This window comes from Protomyctophum parallelum (genome assembly GCF_964188405.1).
Source record: "Protomyctophum parallelum genome assembly, chromosome: 13".
NCBI lineage: Eukaryota > Metazoa > Chordata > Actinopteri > Myctophiformes > Myctophidae > Protomyctophum > Protomyctophum parallelum.
Window position 1 is genome coordinate 11036655 of NC_139708.1, and position 15203 is coordinate 11051857.

Here is a 15203-nt window from a genome sequence, read left to right on the forward strand (position 1 = left end):
AGTCTAAAGTCATCAAAATCGGGACTCGAGTCCAAGTCGAGTCTCGAGTCTCGAGTCCAAGTCCCCACCTCTGGTAGTTACGTACTTATGGCAGAAGCAAGGCTTCCCACAGGGTGTGCATTGGTGAGAACTGTGTGTGCGTGCGTGCGTGCGTGCGTGTAGGCTTGCGTGCGACGAGTGTGTGTGCGATGACAGTGATTCCACAGTGTTTCTCAACCTTTTTTTTTTCTATTTCAATGATATGCTATGAATAACTATACACAACCCCCCATTAAATACCCTTTATCTTAATTTCTTTACTCTGGGACCCCAATCTACACTGTATACAATCCTGTGTTCCCTTCTACACCTCCCAAAAAGCATGCCTCGTGGTCGTGGCGCTGCATGGAACAGCTATAGGGTATTCCAGAAATACACATGCCATTGTATGTCATATCCCACTTGTTCCCCCATGTGCACCTGTACACTGCTGATGATGATGAGGTGTGTGGGTGAGCTACAGGCGTGTTGAGGCGGCCTGCCGAGTGCTTCTATGCTGCTGCAGTGTGTGGGATGTGAGGCTGACCTCTCTGCCTTCAACATCTCTTGCATTCTTTTTTTAAATAGTGGTTGAAAGAGTACTCGTATTCTTTTTTACAAAAGTATCAGTACTGCAATGTAGAAATACTCTATGTCATGTAAAAGTCTGAAATTCAAAATGTACTTGAGTAAAAGTACAAAAGTATTGGTGTCAAAATGTACTTTAAGTACCAGAAGTATAAAGTACTCATTATGCCGAATGTCCCGTTTCATTTTTGTTATTTATTTTTGCTCTGTGACCCCATGCACTCGACACTGTAAATTCTGCAGTGCAGTGTTGTAATTATTTTAGCTAATTATTTTCACCCCGTCCTCCCCAATTTAGACATTATGCCAATTCATTCCTCCCCGCACACATGTCTTTGTGTTGCCACCTGCCAATGAGGAGCCCCCACCGGGAGGATGCAGCACCTCCGTCCTAATCATCTCACTCAACACTCCAACTTCCAATTCCTAATATGTTTACTTCTATACTCCATTATGTACACCTTAACTGTACATGCGTGGTGATGTGGCACATTGTGAGCTTGTAGATTTGCTATTTTCAAAAGATCTTTATACATTTCATACATTCCTAATGAGCCTACTTTCTCCTTTTTTACTATATTTTGCTACCAATACGTTTGTAGGCCTACTTAACATAAATAAAAGAATATATAATTATTATAATAACAGACTATTTCTATATTGCAGTATTGATACTTTTTCTTGGGTAAAACTGAGTGCTGGCTATAAGCATGAGCACCAGACACTGTCCTTTTGTCAAGCCATGGAGGGAGATGAGGTTTGAGGCACAAGAGAGACTACCAGAGAGACCACTTGCAAATGTAATTACATGCTGTTAATGTATTGTTTACGGCACGCTTCTGTCTGTCTGTCTGTCTCTCTCTCTCTCTCTCTCTCTCTCTGAAGTGCTGTCACTGCTTTGTGTGTGTGTCTGTCTGTGTGTGAGTGTGTGTGTGCGTGCGTGCGTGCATGCGTTTACCTGCGAGACTTAAACATCTTAACAACAGTGTTTGCAACCCACCCATCATGATTAATTAAATTATCTGGTCAATGGAGCTAACGTATATAACCAGTTGAGCTCCTAAAGAAAATCCCCATGCAGGTGTATGTTTCCACAATAAAGGACGACTTTAACCCATTTTCAACCGATCTTCATATAATTGGTCCTTACTATTACTCATGAAGTCATGATAATATGGTACCATTTCTGTCTACTCGGTCTGTATCTCAGAGGAGAGCTGTGGACAACTCAGAAAGAAACAGGCGGTAAGGCCTGTGCACGGCGGTAAGGGCTGTGCACTCATAATTTATGATCTGTCATGATTTAAGTTGATCTGGCCTCGATCGGACTCTCTCTGATTCATCCAGGACGTCCGTTTGTGGGCAGAATTTATGTTGGTTGAAATCAGGTGATATTCAGGGCCAGATGTGACTAGTCTTGACTTGTTTGACTCTGGCCCCAATAGAAACGTCACTAATTAGATAGATCTGACTAGTCTTGACTTGTTTGACTCTGGCCCCAATAGAGACTTGACTTGTTTGACTCTGGCACCAATAGAGACTTGACTTGTTTGACTCTGGCCCCAATAGAGACTTGACTTGTTTGACTCTGGCCCCAATAGAGACTTGACTTGTTTGACTCTGGTCCCAATAGAGACTTGACTTGTTTGACTCTGGCCCCAATAGAGACTTGACTTGTTTGACTCTGGCCGCAATAGAGACTTGACTTGTTTGACTCTGGCCGCAATAGAGACTTGACTTGTTTGACTCTGGCCCCAATAGAGACTTGACTTGTTTGACTCTGGCCCCAATAGAGACTTGACTTGTTTGACTCTGGCCCCAATAGAGACTTGACTTGTTTGACTCTGGCCGCAATAGAGACGTCACTAATTAGATAGATCTGACTAGTCTTGACTTGTTTGACTCTGGCCCCAATAGAGACTTGACTTGTTTGACTCTGGCCCCAATAGAGACTTGACTTGTTTGACTCTGGCCCCAATAGAGACTTGACTTGTTTGACTCTGGCCGCAAGAGAGACTTGACTTGTTTGACTCTGGCCCCAATAGAGACTTGACTTGTTTGACTCTGGCCCCAATAGAGACTTGACTTGTTTGACTCTGGCCCCAATAGAGACTTGACTTGTTTGACTCTGGCCCCAATAGAGACCTGACTTGTTTGACTCTGGCCCCAATAGAGACTTGACTTGTTTGACTCTGGCCCCAATAGAGACTTGTCTTGTTTGACTCTGGCCCCAATAGAGACTTGACTTGTTTGACTCTGTCCCCAATAGAGACTTGACTTGTTTGACTCTGGCCCCAATAGAGACTTGACTTGTTTGACTCTGGCCCCAATAGAGACTTGACTTGTTTGACTCTGGCCCCAATAGAGACTTGACTTGTTTGACTCTGGCCCCAATAGAGACGTCTTGTTTGACTCTGGCCCCAATAGAGACGTCCCTAATTGGCCAGGTCCTGACTGTGCTTGCTGGGTTCCCCACCACCAACAACACTGTGGCGCTAACGGCATAATCTGTCTTAAAAGATTATGTTCAGACATGCATTCAGGGTCAGGATCATGCTGACCTCCATGTCTTTCATGCTCTCTTTTTTTCCTCCAGTCTGGAGACAGACTTTCACAGGAAGCTCACACACCCTGGTGTTGTGTGCAACTTCTGATGCTGCATACATGCAGGGCCCCAAGACTGTAGGCTATATTATATACAACATTATTTTCCGACCTTTTATGGGGTGTTTTATAGAGTATAGTGATTGCGGTACTTTGCGTTTATTACGGTGCATATCCATGGCATAAATATTGCTACTGCTGCACGTGTCCTCAAAATGCAGATGCCAAATGTGTGGGTGCACACACACACGTGCGTGTACGATCCAACCTTCTGCCCTTCTGACCACTTTACAGTAATTGTTCAGGTGTTCATGTTTATTTTAACCCAATGAAGATTTTAGATTTGCTCAAACAAGTATTAATTTTGTACTTTGGCTATTCAAAAATGGCATGTCAAGTGCACTGTGCCCTGTGGGTAAAAGTAGCAGATCTGTACTTAGTGACGTGCTATGAGCTTGTAGATCTGCAATTTGCAGTGCACTGATAACCTCGTGTCATGTCCCCGCCGGTCTGATTCTGCACGCAATACTGAATCTCTGTCATTCAAACGTCACTGTAATCTGAAAAATGTCTGATTGATATTTCCATGTGCCAGTTATGATTTCTATCAACATCCAATCAAATTGTATTTTGACTTGAAATGTATTCACTCTCCTCTCCCTCCATTTGTCTCTCTCTCTCTCTCTTTCTCTCTCTCTCTCTCTCTCTCTCTCTCTCTCTCTCTCTCTCTCTCTCTCTTTATCTCTCTCTCTCTCTCTCTCACACGTATGAGAAAGTGTGAGAGAGGGAGAGAGAGAGAGAGAATGTATTGCCCTACTACGGCTACACCTTGTCTCTCAGTAAAATAATAATAATTATAACTAATAAAATAAAATAATTTATAAATCATAAAGGGGTTAAGACTTGGTAGTCCCTGGGTCCTTGGCATGTAAATGTTTGGCACCCCCTCAGGCTAGAATCACAGTGCTCATAAATCCATCGCAAAGCAATTCTGAAAGACAGAAATCAAGAAGTGATATCCATGTCTTCAGTGTGTGCCTTGCTTCACTGACTCTGCAACTATTTAATTATATGCCCTGATTGTCCATATCAGTATGATTCAGCTCAAGTAAAATAGATACTGAAAGCCTTGGGAACACATTATGCTGAACCAGAGAGGCAGAGAGGAAAAGGCTAAGTGGAAATTAACAAAACAAGCCAGAGTAGAAGTAAAAATAACCCCATGTGTGAAATGTCCCTTTACCAGTTAATTCCAGTAAAACAAATCCTACAGTCCTACATCATTTTCTAGTTAATTGAGTGAATTAATTGGCATAATGACTAAATTAGGGATGAAAAAGGGGTAAAAAGAATTGGCTACGATAACACAATAACGTCCTATCTATTCAATTGATCAACATAGCATCGTTTTTTTTACACATTAATAATACGTCATGATATGAACGTGTTCATGGTACTGTATGTATTGACCCCCATGTAGACAGTGATAAATTGTAGGCCATCATTGGGCCTTTTTTCCCCATTGTTTGAATGGTCATGATAATGAATGCTGAAATAATCAAGTTGATTCCTTTTCCTATCCGACTGTGTTGGTAAACAATTAAGGAATCAGAATCAAGTTTATTGTAAAAATAATGGGTTGCAAAATCATGGGATAAACATTTATGGATGAAAGGCACCTGCTCACCGGGAGCATTTAGGGGCTTCAGTGTCAAGTTATCAAACGGACGCTTTACCACAACAATTATTTATAAATGTATTTACTGTATTGTCGCATCAAGCAATTACAGGTGTAAAGTAGTTTTTGTGCAAGCTCTCAGCATGTATTTACAGGAATTAAGAGGGAAAGAGAGAAGAAGAAAGTAACAGAAGAAGGAACAGAAATAAGAGGAAGACACATGCAGTCACATCAAATATACAAAGTCCAATATACTCAGGGGGTGGTGGGAAGTAACTAGTATATTTTAAGTAGGCTACTGTAGTGTACTCAAGTACAATTTGGACAAACATTTACCTTGAGTATTTCAATTTGTCAATGCTTTATATGCTCTGTAGAACATATAATGCTATATGTAGCCTACTGTAGAGCTCAATGCTCTACCACTACACTACATCTCAGGCAAATATTGTACATTTCACTCCACTACAGTAGGATTATTTGACAACTTTAGTAACTAAGTTACTTTGGAGAATTACATTATAATTCTTATTGCAAAACACACATTAACCAATTAAGCTATAATCTACCTTTCTATTTGCAAATACCAGTCCGATCTACAAGCTCGCAACTCGTTGCATCACAACGTGAGCTTGTATTTTTGTGAAAAGGTTTGACACATGTTGAGGTATTTGAGTACATTTACCTTGTTACTGTGAGCATAGTTTGATGCTAATACTTTACCTTAATTATTTACTGTGATATTGCTACTTTTACTTACAGTAAGTAAAACAGGGTGCATGATTAAAGATTTGCAATAGAGACAGAAGATGAGAGGATGCTGCGTATGATGCGTCTGATGATGTGTTGCAATTCATCCATTCGTAACTCTGAGACTGTACATGTTACGTACACATAGTCTGAGTTAAGTTAAGTTAACACAGGATTTTACTGTGCAAGTGATTAACTCATCATGCTCGTTATTGCAATGGTTTTCAACCTGTGGGCTGGGGCCCAGCGGTGGTGTTACAAGTCGGGACGTCTTCACGGAGGCCGTGAAGTGGTCGGACGGGCGGGCGGCGAATCAAGAGGATAGTGGAAGCCACTGGGTTTATTGCATAGCCTTCTCTGCAATCTCGAGGCTCAGTAAATTCCAAATGATTAAGGGGCCCGAAAAGGGGTGCTGCTCCCCTGGAAAAAGTCTGTCCGAATATGGAACACAACCGTGACGACTTCATAGGGATTAACTTTTTTTATTTTTTTATTACATTGCTGGCACTTTTGGAAGCAAATTGTCTCTGATACAACATGCACAATTCTATGCATATGAGCTGTGTTAATTCATGAGCTTAACTGTACAAAGCCACGGGTCCCTTTTGGTTCCATCTGCACACTCTCAGGGTTTAAGATGAACATTGAGGATTTGAACTGTGTAGCGGCTAATAGGCTACACTGTAGCCTATTGGTTAGGGCAGTGTTGGTTTTGACAGCAAATTCTGATGTAGTGTCTTTTAGTCTTTTGAACACACCTTTTAGTTTTAGTCCGATTCAGTTAGCTGGAATTGTTTAGTCTTTAGACTTTTGACTAAATATCAAAATATTAGTCCTTTAGTCTCAGTCAACAAAATGAACACTGCAGGGTTTCAGTGAAGCATTCAGCATTCAGTGAACCCAAAGATTCTTCCACGCAGGTGTGACTTTTAACTCTGTTTTTCATTAATTCAATATTATTTACTGAATTAATTAATATGTTTAAAGCCACACACACACACACACACACACACACACACACACACACACACACACACACACACACACACACACACACACACACACACACACACACACACCTCCCTATCAAGTAGGGCGGCTATACAGTTTGAACACATGAGTTTCAATGATGTCATAGTCAGTGCATTATTGTAAATTGCATCTTGTTGTGCATTTTATTTTGAATATTGTACAGTGTATTTGTTGTAGGCCTATATCACATTAGTGTTATTATTTTTAATTGTAGCCTAGTGTGTATATTATTTATTAAAGTGAGTTTGATGGTTTGTTTACCATTTACTGGTCCATTCAACTAATCACAGCGAGACCACGCCTCGTCCCTCGTCTAAGCCAACGAGACGGTCCCATCCATCGGGAGGGGGAGAGGGAGAGGGGGGGGGGGTTTCCACGTCAGGACCACAGTGTCCGCACATGGAGAGAGGCGCTCCTCCACACAAACACAGTCCTAATGTACAGAACAGAACAGAACAGAACAGAAGGCTAGTACAGAACAGAACAGTACAGCAAAGCACAGAGAGGGAACACAGGACAAACGCCCTCCTCCACCACAGCACTGACTGACTTAACGGAGCTTTCAACACTCGCGGGGTCCGTCCGACCAGCCGAAGAGGAAAAAGGAGATTTGTTTTTCCCCGGAGGATTTTGGACAACACATAACTTTTATTTTCCTTTTTTTCCCTTTCTGTTGTTGCGGGGGCCCTTGTGCGCTTCTTGCCTGTGCCCCCCTGCCCCCGGACAAAACATTTAAAATAAATAATAATAATAATAAGACAGTGTAATGGAGAAAATGTCCAGACCTCTCTCGATAAACCCAACTTTTCTGCCGCCGACACATGGCGTGCTGAAGTCTCTGCTGGAGAACCCGCTGAAGCTGCCCTTCCACCACCACGAAGGTACACTAATTATAGTAGGCTACAAATACAATGTATATTTGCATGCATTTTACATGAGTGAAATTCAGTGAATATGGATTGATTGACCGTGCAATGCATAATGGTACATGCCATGGCAATCAATAACCCACAACGTAGGATAATATCCCTGTTATTGCAAGATTGATACGATTCTAAATTAGAATCGTATCAATCGTATCAATCGTATCTAATTCAATTAGAATTTCTAATTGAATTGAACTGGATAAATTAAATAAATAGCCTACATGGTGACACTATAAGTGTCAGTCAGTCTAGCGGGGTTACTCATTTCTGTTTATCAAAATTATCAGTAAACAGTAGCCTACAAGTACAGCCTGTTTTTCACAGATCAGATAGTCCAACACAACCGCAGTGGGAAGAACTGCGTTTAACTTGAAGCAGCTGTTAATGAATCCGATCGTTTCCCCTCGTTTGTTTGTTTTGAATCTAGTAAAAATCATAGCAGCCAGATAACATAGTGAATTTACTGTGGTTGAGTGACAGTAGTAAAAAAAAGCTTTTAAAAACCTCGCAGCTATGCTCAGCTGGGTTCGTGACGTGACTGACTGTTGTCTATATATTTGATATGAGACCGATATAGCCACGGCATATTGCGGTGGGTCACTGGGAGTAATATTCATATATGGGTCTCATAATAATGTGTGTTTTTTTTCTTTTTTCTTTAAACTATAATGGCAGTGAGTAGGTTTTATACAGGGTCTCTGAAGGGTATTGTCATTCTGGGAGCTGTCCATAGAGGTCGCCGTTTCTGTTAAACATCAGACTGGGCAGCTGTTTTTTGATGACAGTTGATTAGCAGGTACTTAATTACTAAATAAGTAGAGGCCGGTCCATGGGGAAATGTAAAGAAACAGCAACCACATACATCGTTATACAAATATGTACATGTATGTATAAGTACATCACAATTAAATGTAGTGTAAGTGATATTTTTGTTTAAAACAACATGTAAAAAAGGGGGGAAAAGAATCACACAGTGTGAAGTGAGGGGCGCTCTTATCATCATACATCATAATTTCCTTGTAATGTTTGTGTTTACATTATGAAGTAAAAAAAAAAAAGAAGCCATTTATTATCAATGGCATTTAATGTTTGTGTTAGGACAATTTAGCATTTATTTTAACAAAGTAAAATCTCTTACTGTACCTTAAATGTTTGAACTAATCTTAGTAGTGTAGGAGAAAAGATTGAAACGAAATATTGACTGTTAAGCACCAATAAAGAGTGATCAGCATCCTATTACTTCAATTATACTATAATAGCAGGCCACAATATCAAGGGAAAACCCTTCTTAACAAGCCATGGCTCACAAGTTCAGATAGTGTGCATGTGTTGATTGATTGATGTAATAGTGTTAATGGGCAGGTCAGAAGTCTGGGGGGAGGGTGTTTTGGTAGGTACAGTTTTGCAGTTACAATGCATTGGTCTTGAATCTGTTTCTGAGTGACATTGAAGTCTTAAATCATACACAACTGATAAAATGTGCCAGTTGTCCAGATAAGAGCTTAAAAAAATCACACCTGTGTGAAGTGAGGGGCGTGTTAATTAGGTAATGGTGATGTAATGGAAAAACAAACATTAAACGCCATTAACAATAAAGAGACAATATGACGTAGTGAGTTACATTATGACGTAAATTTTCCCTTCAATGTCAATGGCGTTTACAAAATTAACATTGAACTAAAGACAAACATTAAACCTGTGTATAGAAAAGGTGAAGAAACACCGATCTAGTAGCCTGGAACTCACCTATGCTTTCTATGGCATAGGCAGCTCCCGGCAGGATCCGCCAGCAGAAACGGTGCCAGCTGCTGGACATGAGACTAATTAATTAGAGCGACAGAGAGAGAGAGAGGAGTGTGAGTGTGTGCATGTGTGCGTCAATTTAACAAAGGTGCAGACGATCAGAAATCAGCAGAGAGTGATCGACGTTTGCGCTACTCTATGCCGTATTGAAGTGGACTCGGACCCAGACTTTTTTCTCCATGGAAATAAAAACGTCTGGGTTTCCGAGGCTACTGATCTAGAGGCTGGATGCTGATGTAAGGGTTCATGTAAACGTGAACCCTAGTCAATAAACAAGGTAGATAATAACAATAATAAGAGTACAGAGAGGGCAACGTAGTGCCTCAAAGAAACTATAGGAGGCCAGGTAAACAATGATGCTAGCATCTGTTTAAACAACATGCTATCTAAACAACAATCTGTACATTTTGAAACTATAGGAGGCCAGGTAAACAATGATCCTAGCATCATTCAGGACGGGAACCCCTTTTGGTGTTTTAAGCATTCTTTTATACTTTAGCTATTGAAAAATAGCAGATTTCCAAGCTCGTAGCGCGGCACCGAGTGCCGGGTCCTTGACATGAAATAGTTTGAGAACCACTGATATATTAGATTATTTCAGAAAACTGTCTGATTTAGAAGCCTTTTTATAACATCGGCCTCACGTTAAACAATATGCTATCTAAACAACATTCTGTACATTTTGAAACTATAGGAGGCCAGGTAAACAATGATTCTAGCATCTGTCTAAATAGCATGCTATCTAAATCATATTCTCAACACTTTGTATTTTTTTTCCACCAGGTTTGGTGAAAGAGAAGGAGAAGGAGATCAAGAAGCTGGACGATGAGAGCCACCCGCAGTCGGCCTTCCTGGGGCCCACGCTGTGGGACAAGACCCTGCCGTACGACGGGGACAACTTCCAGCTAGAGTACATGGACCTGGAGGAGTTCCTGTCGGAGAACGGCATCCCCGCCAACCCATCGTCCCGGAGAGACACCGCCCCCCGGCTCCACCCCCAGGCCCCCTCCCCACAGCAGCAGCGGCCCCCTCCTCTGCAACAGGTGGCGCCCGTTTCGCCCGCCGCCGTCACCAGCCCGTCCGTGGTGGACCTCAGCAGCAGTCGAGCCACCGTCTCCGCTCATGCCGGCGGCGCCCCCAACTGCCAGCAGCACAGCCCCAGCAGAGCGGGTAAAATGATGTTCTTATTACGCATTTATGGCCATTTATCATGAGGGCTGGGAGAATTGGTCATCACCATGTCGTGCGATCATCAGTCAAAGCATATTCGGACACACGCACGCACGCACACACACACACAGTGCCAGTGTTTTCAGAGTTTTTACCTTTTTTTGAAGAGCCACTGCAGGCGCGATGTGGTGAATGTGTCCAGGATATATACAAAGCTACAGGTGGGCTCCTTGTGGAGCCCCGACTTCCGGTTCCTGCCTGTAGTACAGTATGTGTGTCCTAGCAACTGAGGATCATTCAGATGGTGGCGACAAGCGCCCTCTAGTGGGAAACACTGAAAACACCAAATCCCATCTTTCTGTCTTTGGCACTCTGGCCCTTGGAAGAAAAAGAGGAGAAATTGCGTCTTTGCCATTCAGAGTTAAAAGCTGATCAGCTGCTCATAGTAGTCATTGTATGACATTGTCTAGCCCAGTGGCTCCCAAATAGTGTCCAGGTGTGCCTTAATTTTACCATATACAACTATACAGAGTGATAGACTAATTTATATATACATGTATATGTATGTATATATATGCCATTAGTGATCACTGGTATTATAGGGGCTATTTTGCACAGATTGAATACAGGTGAGAGATCTTTGAGATTTGGACAATTTGGTTCCATTTGCACATACACAATTACATTAACACTGAGGATTTGATAGTGTAGACCGGGAGTCTCAGACACTGTCCTAATGCATATCAAAGTGAGGGTCCGACCTTGGGAAAAAAAGAGATTCGCCGGTCTAGCCTACAATGCAGTGTATCTATTACTAGCTAATATGCAATTAGCCTAATTAGATGAGTCTCTTGCAGGGTCCACAGGCTAAAGCATGCATAGAAACAACTGCAAGCATCCTTCTCCCATATATTCAGCATACTGTACCTTCATTATATTGGCTAATATTGGACCAGGTTACTAGTCTGTTGATTACTTTTGGTACAGTAATTGATGACTAGGGATGTGTAAATGTGTCCAAAATGAAAATCGATTTGTATAATTCAATATTAACCGATTCATCTTTGGGGGGAGGGGGGGACCCTACAAATATAAATAATCTTCCCCCCCAGAGTCGCTCTGGTCCATAGCTCTAATGCGTTGCATTTAGAGCTATGTTACTCTCAACTTCCGCCGCTCGCATGAATGCAGACCAGCCTCTCGTCTTTAGTTTTTGCTACTCAACAAAACAAAGGCGGGTTGTGTCATTAGAAAGCCTACTTTCCTTAGTGGAAGCACTCTGAGCCACCCACCACACGTAGAAACCCAATACTTGTATAAAAAAAATACTTTTAGTTACTTTTAGTTAAAGTAGTGGTAGTGGTTACTAACTCCATCTTTTGGATGAGGACCACCTGGAACCCCCTCAAGGACCACTGGTGGTCCCTGGACCAGTGTTGAGCAACCCCAGCCTAGGCCTGATTAGGTAAATTCCCAAAACCTGCTAAATCCTCCAAACCTGTATCTTGATTGGAATCAATCTCCACTCACACTCCTCATGCAGCTACACAGACACATCCCAGGCACACTTTGTTAGGCCTATAGCCCTGTCCTGTTTAAGAGACAATATTGCCTTTCCAACAGATTTTCATTAAAAAAAAAAATATATATATATAAAAGATTTTTTAATATATACAGCGATTATCGATTATTAATTTTAATAATCGATTTCCTCATTGATGACCAACAGTCATTAAGACATGCGAATCCCTTGACTCCTTCAAAACCGCTCTCAAAGGGCACGGCTGCAATTCGAAACTGGCCCCCGTAAAATCGGAATCCCCCACCCCTTTTTCCCCTCACTGTATATGTTTCTTTTCTTTTTTTACCTCCTTTATGATGAATTCCTGTTCTGTTCTTTGGCTGTATAGAAGTGTCTATTTGTACGTCTCTAAATGTTTTGATGAATTGAACAAGGTGGACCCTCTTGCAAACAAGTGTAATTCTTTATTGGGTCGTCCACTCACAGTTAACAGTCTTTGTATTGAGTTGTGCTTGAAATGTACTGTAATTCTGCAAACTGTTAATAAATATTTCAATCAATCAATCAATCAATCAATCATTCAATCAATCAATGATTTGCACACGGCTGCCATCTTGCCAGCAAGGTGCTATCTAGGTGCAACTTCCCATTGGCAGCCCATTCATTAAATAACGTCAAACTCGCCAACATTGCAGCTGTATTGTTTTTAAGTCTTAAAAACATCATGTGTCATCAACATTACATTTTCAAAAATTGTGACACACTGTGAGCTTATAGACCTGCTATTGTTTTTAATAGCCCAAGTTACAAATATTGATAAACTGGCTAAAATGATGCTACATACTGTAGATAATGCTATATAAGTCATTCTATAGCGGTGCTTCACTTTGAGCACCGCTGCTGTACTGTACCTTGCCCGAGGAGCTGGTGACACTGGTTGTTGCCGTGGTGATGGCGAGATGATGCGTGGGCGGTGGAGAGGAGACAGCTGAATAACATTATGTGGCTGATTATAGTCTGTAGTGCACAGTAACCAAGTACATCTACTTGAGTACTGCACTTAAATGAGCACTTCGCTCATTTTCAATCTTCATGTAATTGGACCTCACAAATGCTCGTTATAAATAATAAAGAGGCCCAGGCCGTAGCGTAACGGTCTGGGCACCGGACTGGTAATCCAGTCGCAGTGTGCCGCGGGTTCGACTCCCGGACCCGACACGGCCTTTACTGCATGTCATCCCCCCATCTCTCTCCCGTTTCCTGTCAGCCTACTGTCTGTCCCTTCAAAAATCAATAAAAGGCGTAAGCCGCAAAAAATAAATAAATAAAAATAAAATAAAAAAATAAATAATAAAGAGTACCGAAGTCACTGACGTCACTCCCGCTACCCCGCTGCATGGGACACGGAACGATATTTCTGTTGTATTGAAAATACTGTAGGGAAATCTTTAGATCGCGTCAGGACTGTGTTTCCAAGATGACGATTGCGTAGGGCCTGAATGAAAACAAGACTGCAAGGACTTGTTTTGGTGCCATCCCTTTGACTAAGTGTTTGACTGTACTCTGTTGCTGTTTGCACATTTATAACTATTCAATCATTCAATCAAGGCCCCCCCAAAAAGAAAGAAAAAGAACATAAAATATACATTTTTTTCAATTAATTATAATTGTTTATTTAATCGAATAATGTCTACTATAGTTTTATCGATTTTAGATTAATTGTTAACATCCCTATTAAAACGTTTATTGGTGTGATGTTTAGGGCAGAGAGGCCTTACGCCTCTGTTTGCTCATAATGGAGCAAGCAGCAGAACCGCCAGAATCGCCTTCCGCAAATATGTGATTGTCAACTCCGTGAGCAAAGGGGAGGGAACAAGTTGTTGCTGTTTGCCTTGCACCCTTAATCTCTGTCCCCTAAGATGTTATCTCTCCCTGAGTACTCCCTGACCTTCACCCAAAACTATTTCCAGGGGCTGTTTTTTTCCATTTGCCTTGGCTGACAAGCGTGACCCTGTGTAGACCACCACAGCTGAGCCTTGCAGAGCAGTTGTTGGCCTTGGATGTATGTATACGCAGATAGTTTGTGCCGTTGGTGTTCTGTACTGTAGCCCTGGACTTTGGCGTTACAGGGGTATATGCTGTACTGTGTTAAAGTTCGCTTTAGCCCAGTACAGTAATTTAGGGTTTTTGGAACCCACCTTAGGTGATGTTATGAATCTGGAAGTTTGGGAATTAAGCCTGCTTTTGTTGTGCTACATATCGAATATAAGGCAATCTACGAGCCGACATGAGCTTTTAGATTGGTTATTATTTTACATATTTCTTTTTAGCTCTCACCTGGTGTTTGTTCTGTCCAACATGTGACCGGATAAAAAACAACATAAAGTTCAACTGTCTTTTCAATGGCCACCCTATCAGAGCTGTTTAGGTTTCAATGGCCACCCTATCAGAGCTGTTTAGGTTTCAATGGCCACCCTATCAGAGCTGTTTAGGTTTCAATGGCCACCCTATCAGAGCTGTTTAGGTTTCAATGGCCACCCTATCAGAGCTGTTTAGGTTTCAATGGCCACCCTATCAGAGCTGTTTAGGTTTGCAGTGGGCCTGAGTAAATCGCTCTCAAGTACAAGCAGTGCTTGCATCCACAAAAATGCACGCCCTCACACACACACACACACACACACACACACACACACACACACACACACACACACCTCCACTCCACCTTCACCGTTCAATTTGACGTAAATCCCCAGACTCTGCAAGCCATCTGTCCTCCGGCGGGTAAACAAAAATAGCTGATATATAAGCTCGCAACACGTCGCAGCTTAATAGATCAGCTATTTTCGTCACCGCCAAACTATAAATCGCCAGTAATACTACACGGCGGTGGATGAATGAAGCCGCACGTCTGTCGGTGCAGGTGTAATAGCCTAGGTACATCGTATCCCTGTGCACGTGCGCACACGCACACACACACTGTAAAAATTACGTATTGGTATTACTATCAAATACCCACCACCTGAATTGAATTCATGGAAATGTAGTTTCCAATATTCCAATGTTTGATGAATTGAAATAAGTAGGAGGCCAAAGCTAAACTACATTAACAACA

General features: G+C 41.8%; 1 protein-coding gene across 2 annotated transcripts in view; it reads left to right on the forward strand.

Moving 5' to 3' along the window:
- Window positions 1–7078: 7078 nt before the first annotated feature.
- The window catches only part of hlfa (HLF transcription factor, PAR bZIP family member a), a 28366-nt gene continuing 20241 nt past the window's right edge, over window positions 7079–15203 (forward strand). For both annotated transcript variants that reach the window (XM_083780295.1, XM_083780296.1), the window contains exons 1-2: window positions 7079–7551; window positions 10183–10569. In XM_083780295.1, coding sequence (XP_083636421.1) covers window positions 7437–7551; window positions 10183–10569 — 502 coding nt within the window. In that variant the 5' untranslated portion in view covers window positions 7079–7436. The remainder of the gene's footprint in view (window positions 7552–10182; window positions 10570–15203) is intronic.